This window comes from Bufo bufo, chromosome 2, assembly GCF_905171765.1.
Source record: "Bufo bufo chromosome 2, aBufBuf1.1, whole genome shotgun sequence".
Taxonomy (NCBI): domain Eukaryota; kingdom Metazoa; phylum Chordata; class Amphibia; order Anura; family Bufonidae; genus Bufo; species Bufo bufo.
Genome location: NC_053390.1, coordinates 446,383,408 through 446,393,593, shown reverse-complemented (window position 1 = coordinate 446,393,593; position 10,186 = coordinate 446,383,408). Strand labels below are relative to the sequence as shown.

Sequence of the window (10,186 nt, the reverse complement as noted above, 5' to 3'; positions counted from 1 at the left end):
TGAAGTGAGACAACCCCTTTAAGTTCTAACGCCTTATAAAATAAAATCATGTTTACAAAATTATTTCAGCATAAAGCAGACTTATGGTATGGTATTAACTGCTGATGATGTCACCTGGTGTAGTGGCTTATTGATTAAAAAGTGCTTTTGGAAGGTGACATCCATACTTATGTTCTATGGGACCCCAAAGAGAACTGCTCCATACAATGGATACTCTTAATGGCAGTAGGAAAATAAAAATGCCGCAAGTTGGACTCCTTATCTGCAGTACTAGTGCTGCATTACTGCAGTTAAAGGGGTTTTCAGATCGGCAGGGGGTCCAACACCTGGCACCACCGCTGATCAGCTGTTTAAAGACTAGGCTGCGCTCGTGCAAGTGCTACTTCCCTTCATTGTTTACCTGCTCACCATCGACATCTATGGGATGGCTTCATTCTATTCAAGTGTATAGGTCATTAATATTCAAATCCCGGAAAACCGCTTTAATAATCCAAACTACTGGTGATAAATTTCCTTTTCAACCTAACAAGCCACAGAAATAATGCAAATCTGACTAATGATGGAAAGGGGAATGTAGCAAATTCAGGGTAAAATAGTATACTGGATAGTACATACACATAGAAGAAAACATTGAATTGCATCTCCAAAAGACATCACTAGAGGACAGCACAGGACCAGTATTTGTTCCAGATTGATTTATTGCAGAGAATCTAGACACTGTGAAATTACAGGAGACAAAGTTCTGTGTTTTAATAATTTTATTTTCATGGATAGAAAAAGAGTAAAGACACAAAGATAGAAAAATAGAAAAACAGCACTGTGGTCTCTGACCTTACAAGTAGGAGGCAAATTACACCTGAAACCGAGCAGTTGATACCAATTAAACAGTGATTAAAAGCCTGTTTATGCAGCTGCAACGTACTGGTATGGCTAGTGTATTCTGCCATATTTGTACAGTTCAGATGATATATACTCAATAGGAGCAATGCATTCCGAAAACAAATAAAATAATATACTTTGTCCTGCAAAACCAAGGACGTGCTCCACTTCCCTTGCTTTACCTGTGGGTTAATATGTGGTCTGGCATTGGAGCAGTGTGCCAACCTCATAGCTTCTTTCTATCTGTGTAACTATGTTTACTTCTCAGTCGTTCGTCATGTCAGATAGTTCTTTCCTCTGCCATTTTGTGTTGTAGACGACTAAGTGACCACCCTATACTGTGAGGTACAATTTGTTTCCACCTTTTTCGCACCATTCTGCCTGTGTCACCCTGCCACCCTGTAATATAGAGAAAGATTTCATTTACTGCCTGTGGAGCACATTGAATGTGCCCTAAGAAATCAGATTCACCCACCGAACCATAGTGACAACAGATTCACCAAGTCAGACTACAATACATAACATTTCCTACAGGATATAACCTTACAAATGACAGAGTTTAATGTTTAAACCCTGCTACATACACTTTGGGTAATGGAGCCTGGCTGATACATATAAATAACACGTCCAGTTAATAAATATGCCTCACTGTATGTACAATATACACATGAAATGCCCGTGAGCTTGTTTTGACATTTCTGTGACATCAGGATCTCACACAAAGTTCTTCACTGCATCGTCGAGATCCATGGAAAATTTGGAGTGCACTGTAAAAGAGAAATCAAAGCAAAGTTTTTAATAATATTTTTATACACTAATATATGTATAATGCACTACATGGGCAATGTGTAAATATCACAGTGTGTTCGGTGACGTCACCAGCTCTGATGGGCGGGTTTTAACGCTGCCCTAGCCGTTTTACTGGCTAGGGCAGCGCTAAAGCGTGCTCATCAGTGCCGATGATGTCACCAGGCTTCCTGGCAGCCCCATGGAGAGCCCGGTTCGTCACCAGAACTCCAGAAAATGCCTTTGCCCTGCGCGATTTAGCGCAGAGTAAGGCCGAATGCACACGGCCGTGTTCCGCGGCCGAGAGCGGTCCGTGGTATGCCGGGCTGGATTCCTGTTCAGAGCAGGAGCGCACGGCATCATTGGTTGCTATGACGCCATGCGCTTCATGCCGCAGCTGCTGGACAGTAATACACTCGTATAGTGTATTACTGTACAGCAGCGGCGGCATGAAGCGCACGGCGTCATAGCAACCAATGACGCCGTGCGCTCCTGCTCTGAACAGAAATCCAGCCCGGCATACCACGGACCACTCTCGGCCGCGCAACACGGCCATGTGCATTCGGCCTAAAGGAGAGAATTGGAGCATGAACTGCTCAGGGGGGCTTCCTGGGTGGAAATGCTCTGAACCCGGACAATCCCTTTAATGTAGCATAAAATGCGTCTGTAATGGACATAAAACTACGGTACGTTAAAAATTACAAAACAATAAGACAACACAAAACATACTACAAAAAAAAATTGCCAGCTTGCGCTCTTTTCTAGGCCCCTTGTGGTTTTTAGGGTGTTTTTTTTCCGTCTAAAGTCAATTGAAGTAAGATGCCAGGCCTGAAACAAAATTAATGACCAGACATTTTATTGTGATTTAGTGAACATTATGAATTAATTGTCCTGTTTTATTTGCTGGACTACCAAAATAATTTTTGTGCCGTTTTATTTTGGGAGAACTGCAAAAATATATATATTTAACTATAGCTGCTTATTCTTCAAATATTTACACCAAAATATATTAAAATGGGCTCCTTATTTTGTGTTTTAGTTTTGTGTAAACTGGGCAAATGTGGCATGGGTGTTTTTTTTTTTTTTTTTTAATACATTTTTGGTACATAATATGTCCCCCAAGATGTCATTAAAAGATGTGTTGGAGAAGACACCTTTCTTTTTTTTAAAGCATTTTTCCACTGTAAATGGGTCGTAGAAAAGAGCCCCAGTTCCAGAGGAAAATAGCCCCCTTTTTTGTGCATTGTACACATGCAGATCATATCTGGGTCTGCTAAGATCCAGCAGTTCTGCTCTGCACAAGAAACCCCAGTGATCACGAGGTCCAACCGAAGTGTCATAGCTGCTTCCTCTATTCACTGCATAAGGCCTCATGCACACGACCGTTGTTGTGTTCCGTGTCCGTTGTTCCGTTTTCCGTGATTTTCTGCAGACCCATTGACTTTCAATGGGTCTGTTGAAAACTCGGATAATGCACCGTTTGTCATCCGCGTTCGTGATCCGTGTTTCCAGTCCGTCAAAAAAATAAGACCTGTCCTATTTTTTTCATGGACAGCGGTTGGCAGACCCATTCAAGTCAATGGGTCCGTGAAAAAACACGGAGGCACACAAGATTGTTATCCGCGTGTCCACATCCGTTTTTTTCCTATCATTTGCAGGGCAAACTTGACTTTTTTTTTCACTTTTCATGTCTGGTGATCCTCCAAAAATCAAGGAAGACACATGGAAACAAAAACGGAAACGGATCACGGAACAGCTTTTTGCGGACCGCAAAAAAATACTGTCGTGTGCATGAGGCCTAATGCTCATTGATCGCTATGCACAAAAGAAAAGAAGAAAGCAGAAACGGTAATTAATCACTTCTGTCTTCTCCTCAGGGTACCCAGCTGTCACTGACTAGATTGCAGGATCAAGAGCTTTAGTGTCCATTAACACGTCCGCAAAAATGGGTCCGCATCCGTTCCGCAATTTTGTGGAACGGGTGCGGACCCATTCATTTTCAATGGGGCCGCAAAGTATGTGTCCGCATCCGCACTTCCGTTCCACGGCCCTGCAAAAAAATAGAACATGTCCTATTCTTGTCTGCAGCTACGGACAAGAAAAGGCATTTCTATTATAGTGCCGACCATGTGCGGTCTGCAAAATGCGGAACGCACATGGCTGGTGTCCGTGTTTTGCGGATCTGCAATTTGCGGATGGCAAAACAGTTACGGACGTGTGAATGGACCCTTATTCCCATGCCATACATGTTTGGACCAAAGCCTAGCACCAAACGGCGTACAAGTACAGCACTTGGCCGCTATCAGGTTAATAAATTTTGTGCATTTTTTGGCAGTCTGCACCAGAAAATCTCCCACCCCTTCTCGCTATGCCCTACCCATTTGCCAAAAGTTGTGAGAACTGTGAAAAAATTCACAAATTATAGAGCAAAAATGCTGTTCTCCATCATTTGTGACTTTTTACACCATATACAGTGTATATGTAGTATAACTTGGCTTCTTTTGCTTTCATATGTCAGTGAGTTTGTCAAGTGTTTCCATTCTGCTTATGTGGTTTTCTGGTAGCAGCTGGGTATAGGTATTGATCTATAATGTTGGTAATAAATTATACAGGATAAGCTATGAAAAACAGACTTCTGTTAACCTTCTGTGGTTTGTACAAGATAATTCTTATAGGGCATCAAAGCTGTTTTAAGTCAAATTATCATTTTTGCATATCAATCAGAGTTCAGCTTTCATTTTACCAGAGCAGTTTAAGAAATGAATGAGGCCCATCATACCCTTTCCTGCCAGTCGAGGGCAGTATTCTTGTGTGGGAGTGTGTCCGATATGCCGTATTCACTTCCAAAAAAAATTGTGCTTCGGGAGGCCTATGTCTGCACAGGTTCATTGAAAGAAACATAAGACTGTTTTGATGTTCAATTTCTGGAACTTAGGCTGGGTTCAGACCTGAGCGCATTTTATATGCGCGTTTAACGCGCGTTTTTGTCGCGCGTTTTTTGCAATAGTAAACGCGCGTTTGACGCGCGTTTGTGTGATTGACTGCAGTGTCCTATGGCCACAAACGCGCGTCAAAACGCCCCAAAGAAGCTCAAGAACTTGTTTGAGCGTAGGGCGTTTTTCAGCGCGTAAAACGCTCAAGTGAGAACCAGGGCCATAGGGAAGCATTGGTTTTCATGTGTTGAGCGTTTTACAGCGCGTTTGAACGCGCTGTAAAACGCTCAGGTCTGAACCCAGCCTTACTGCTCCAGAAAAAAAGTAGAATACATTTTTTTATGACAAAGTGGTATAACACAGGATTTGTGGCCAATGTCTGTTTTGCTGCAGCTCTTAACCTATAACTGTCACCGTTTCTAACAGTAGATATGGCTGGTGGCAGTTGAAGGATAGAACTGACCATGTGCGACCACCTCAAAGAAGTCGACCAAGAAATAAGGAAAAGGACAAACAGCAGGTGATACTATACAGATACATTTTTTGAATAACTCTGCAGCTATACAAAAATTTTAATTACATGCAATTACAAAAGTATACAGATCCATGTGCTGGTGTAAAAAATGTTGAATACTTTTTTGGGGGATAAACAGAAGCATGTTTCATTCTATAATTGGCTATTGAATATGATCATAAACCGATATTTGGACCCGTTGACATATATCGTGCCTGATGAAGCGTGGTTCTACAGTATCTAACCGTGTGTGTTAATTTGCTTAACAGTAGGTACACAGAAAATTCACACGAGATGCAATCGCTTTATAATCCAAAAATCAGAGTTTGGCGCATGGCTATGGTTACACAGATTGTGGGTCCAATATTCTTTTATAAAGATGTGAACACGGCCATGTACAGTACATAGACATCTTCAAGCAATTCTATGCACAATCATCTGATCATGAACTTTAGTCTTGTTTCTTTCAGCAACACTGGGTGACTTGCCAAACGTCACAGGCTTCCCTCCCTGTGCTGAATTCATGCGGCATAAAACTGGATTTTTGTACCTTTTCTCATAGGATGCATTGGGGGACACAGCACCATGGGTATATGCCCAGCTGCCACTAGGAGGATGCCCAGCTGCCACTAGGAGGCTGACACTAGAAGTAAAAAGTGTTGGCTCCTCCTATCTGGGCTATACCCACTGCAGATGCAGGAGCAAATCAGTAGGTAGAAAAGCAGTACGAGCACAAGATAAAACTGTAAGCCAACAAGTCCTAAACCAGAGAGGACCAACAGAAAAAACTTAGCCACAAATGGTGGGATCTGTGTCCCCCAATGCATCCTACGAGAAAAGGATTTTACGGCGAGTACAAAAATCCAGTTTTCTCTTGAATGCATAGGGGGACACAGCCCCATGCGACGTCCTAAAGCAGTCCACAAGGGAGGGCAGAAAAACAGCCATGCAACGCAACTAACTCACGGCTGCTTGCAGAACCCTGCAACCCAAACTGGCATCAGCAGAAGCCAAGGAGTGGATGTGATAAAATTTGGAAAACGTATGGACAGAGGCTCAGGTGGCAGCCTTGCAGATCTGGGAAGCTGAGGCCTGATGTCTAACCGCCCAAGAAGCCCCGACCGCCCTAGTGCAATGAACGGTCAACCGAAAGGGAGGAACACGACCCTTCGCAACATAGGCCTCCTTAATTGCCGACCTAATCCAAGGGGATATGGTGGCCTTGGAAGCTTGCAGGCCCTTGTAAGGACCCTTACAACATCCAAACGGTGAAGAGAACGCTCCATAGGAGGAGAGGGGTTAGGACAGAAGGACGGAAGAACAATCTCCTCATTAATGTGGAATGAGGACACCACCTTAGGGAGGAAGGAAGGGACTGGACGCAGAACTACCTTATCCTGATGAAACACCAAGAAAGGGGATCTGCAAGAGAGTGCAGCAAGTTCAGAAACTCTGCGAATAGAAGTAATCGCCACAGAAAGGCGACCTTAAATGAGGCAAAGGAAAGAGAAATATCCTGTAAAGGCTCAAAAGGAGAGGCCTGAAGAGCGTCCAGGACAATGTTGAAGTTCCACGGTTCCACAGGAGGACGTAAAGGCGAAACGCGGTGAGTGACCCCCTGCAGAAAAGTTCACACTTGGCCAGGGGTTTCTGGAAAAGAACAGATAAGGCCGAAATCTGACCCTTGAGAGAGGCCAGCCGAAGGCCCTTGTCAAAGCCCGCCTGGAGGAAAGACAAGACTCTGGAAATAGAGAGGTAGAAAGGGTGAAACTGAGCAGCCTCACACCAGGAAAAATAAGTCTTCCAGGTACGATGATAAATTCTGGAAGACTGGGGCTTGCATGCGTGGAGCATAGTCTGGATAACAGACTCCGAGAGACCGCGGAACCTCAGAACCGCGGCCTCAACAGCCACGCTGTTAAACGCAGCTGATGTAAACTCGGGTGGAGTAGCGGACCTTGGGAAAGGAGGTCGGGACATAGAGGGAGACGCCACGGCGCGTCTGCGAGTAGGAACAGAAGGTCTGCGTACAATGGACGGCGGGGCCAGTCCGGCGCCACCAGAATCGCCGGAACCCGGGCCGACTTCAGGCGCTTGAGAACCCTGGGAAGGAGCGGAATGGGAGGAAAGAGGTACACGAGACTGAACTGGGACCAAGGAAGGACCAGAGCATCTGAGGCCAGTGCCTGAGGGTCCCGGGACCTCGCGAAGTAACGCGGTACCTTGTGGTTGAGACGGGAGGCGAAAAGGTCTATGTCCGGCATGCCCCAACGTTGACACAGACGAAGAAACACCTCTGGGTGAAGAGACCACTCGCCCGGGTCAGGACTTTGGCGACTGAGTGAGTCTGCTGCCTAATTTTCGACCCCGGGAATGTGGACTGCGGAGAGGACCGGAACAAAGGACTCCATCCACCGAAGTATGCGTGATGTCTCTTCCATGACCCCCACACTTCTGGTGACCCCCTGATGATTCAGGTACGCCACCGCAGTGGAGTTGTCAGTCTGGATTCGGACCGGAAGACCGGAGAGTAGGTGTATCCAATGAGAGAGAGCCAGAAAGATTGCCCTGAGCTCCAGAATATTGATGTGCAGTGAGGATTCCGCTGTTGACCACAGTCCCTGAGCAGAGAGGGACCCGAAGACGGCTCCCCACCCCGTCAGGCTGGCGTCCGTGGAGATCACCCGCCAACGAGGGGGAAGAAAGGACTTGCCCAGAGATAGGGTGCGAGGTAGAAGCCACCAGCACAACTCCTTGCGGACAAGATGGGGAAGACGAACCAGACTGTCGAGGCCCAGCTAGGACTTGTCCCAGCTGGATAGGATCGCCAGCTGAAGAGACCTGGAATGGAATTGCGCAAATGGGATTGCCTCGAAGGAGGCAACCATCCGGCCCAAAACCCGCATGCACGTCCGAAGAGTTAGAAGGGACGGCTTGCAAAGGCGAGTGTCTAAGGTCATGCCCAGGAAATCCATTCTCTGGCGGGGAACCAGGGAGGACTTGGGATAGTGGAACAACCACCCGAACTGAGACAGGACAGACAGGGTGATCCGGAGGCTGGTCAGGTTGTCCTCCAGAGACGGTCTGGGTGGTTAGGGAAAACCAACATAGAACACTTGGAATGGCGGAAATAACAGGATCCTGAGAAGAGGAGGGAGTGTCTCTAACCGTCTTAATGAGGTCCTACATGGCCGCAGATAAAGTAGAACTCTGCTCTGATACAGAATCGGAGTCAAAGGTGTCCCAGGAGCGGCAGAAGACGAGACTTCGCCTGACTCAGACTTGTCCAGTGAGTGACCAGAGGACGCTGAGGATGAGCGGGACGCGGCTGAGATCACTCGAGGTCTTTTACGGGACCTGGTGTCAGAGCGGGGGCGAGCCCCTTCAGCAACATGGTCCCTGTGAGGGGCAGAGACTGCTGCAATTTGAGCAGGCAAGCGATCCAGCGACTGCACCATGGACCGGGACAGGCTACCAAGGTCGCCTATGGCCTGGGACAGTGAGGCGGCCCAATCAGGAGGGACCACCACCACAAGGGGGGCCAGGGCGTCAGTAGGGGGCATGGGAGCAATGCACTGCGCGCAGAGCGAGTTAGGTTGCAGGAAGGAAAAGCCTTACTGCACTTAGAGCAGGCATAAAAAATAACCACCCCAATTGGCACCCGGGCTTTAGGGTCCGTACTGGCAGAGGACATGATGGCAAAAAAGAGACCAACTACAGAAAAGAAATGTATAGCCAGAGAGGCTATCCTACCAGGCCCCAGGTGCTGTGCCCCACGATGCGCAGAAGCAGCGAAGGGAGGACAGGAACACTCTGAATGGCGAACAGGGCCTAAGCTGCAAGATGGAGCCTTTTCTCCTTCTTCTCAGCAGCAGAAGAAACTGCCCCTCCAGAGGAAAAGACCGCGCCTGGCCGAGATAGGAGCTAGGCAGGAGGACCCTCCCAGTGAGAGGAGGAGTTGGGCCGAAGTTTGGGAAGAAAAAAGGGGGTGGAGCTAGGTCACGGCCTAGCGGGCCGAAAAGCCGGGGACTAAATTAGTAGAAGCGGCCGGACCGGAGCCCCGGCGGCCGCACACATAAGCAGGGGGGGATGAAATATGAGGACCCCAGCGAGGAGCGGCACCCAGGAGACCACATAGAACAGGGGACCGGAGAGGCAGGATTGCAGGCCCATTGTCCAGCACATGAGCCCCATGAGCCAAGGTAGAAGGGATGGTCCAGAGGGGGGAGAGGGGAAGCTGTACTTACCCTCTGACGTCTTCAGGTGCAGCAGGGTCACCCCATCAGCAGACTCAACACGGGGCCCGTGGGAATGCTGGCAAGCCACTGCGGCGGCAGTAATGGGGACTGGGTGACCAGCGGTACCGAAGTACGCGCCTGCAGAGGGTGCAACTAATGTGGCAACCCACGATGGAGCACCCCCTGCAGCAGGAGAAAAACCTGCATAAAGAGGAAAAGAAAGAAAAAATAAAACAACAAAATAGCAGCAAGACCTGCAGGATAAAAGCAGGTTGTGTCTGCCTCCTATAGACACTAGAAAAAAACTGGTTTGCTCCTGCATCTGCAGTGGGTATAGCCCAGATAGGAGGAGCCAACACTTTTTACTTCTAGTGTCAGCCTCCTAGTGGCAGCTGGGCATCCTCCTAGTGGCAGCTGAGCATATACCCATGGTGCTGTGTCCCCCAATGCATTCAAGAGAAAGTGAGCAAATGGTTATGGCCTCCATTGTCACCAGAGAGAATGGTGTGTGTGCATTTTTTTCCGTGGAGTTACGTGAAGGGTAGAGTTAAGCAAATAATGCCTAGACAGTGCAAAAACTGAAACAGCAAACTGAAATTCATGTTCCTCAACATTTTAAGATTGATAACACTTGTATAGCCACGTGCTCTTGAGATTCAGCTCATGGCCAGATGTCCTGACATTTTCCTTCTAAATTTGCTGGTATAATTCAGAATTTATTGTTCCATCGATGATGGGAAGCTGTCCTGACCACCCCCATGTTTCACAGATTGGATGATGTTTTTATGCTGAAATACAATGTTTTCCTTGCTACAAACATACATCTTCTCATTTAC

At 47.1% G+C, this 10,186-nt stretch overlaps 1 protein-coding gene across 1 annotated transcript in view; it reads right to left on the bottom strand.

Moving 5' to 3' along the window:
- Nucleotides 1–774: 774 nt before the first annotated feature.
- Nucleotides 775–10,186, bottom strand: part of FSTL3 (follistatin like 3) — a 107,060-nt gene continuing 97,648 nt past the window's right edge. The window contains exon 5 of the mRNA XM_040417519.1: nt 775–1,646. Coding sequence (XP_040273453.1) covers nt 1,594–1,646 — 53 coding nt within the window. The 3' untranslated portion in view covers nt 775–1,593. The remainder of the gene's footprint in view (nt 1,647–10,186) is intronic.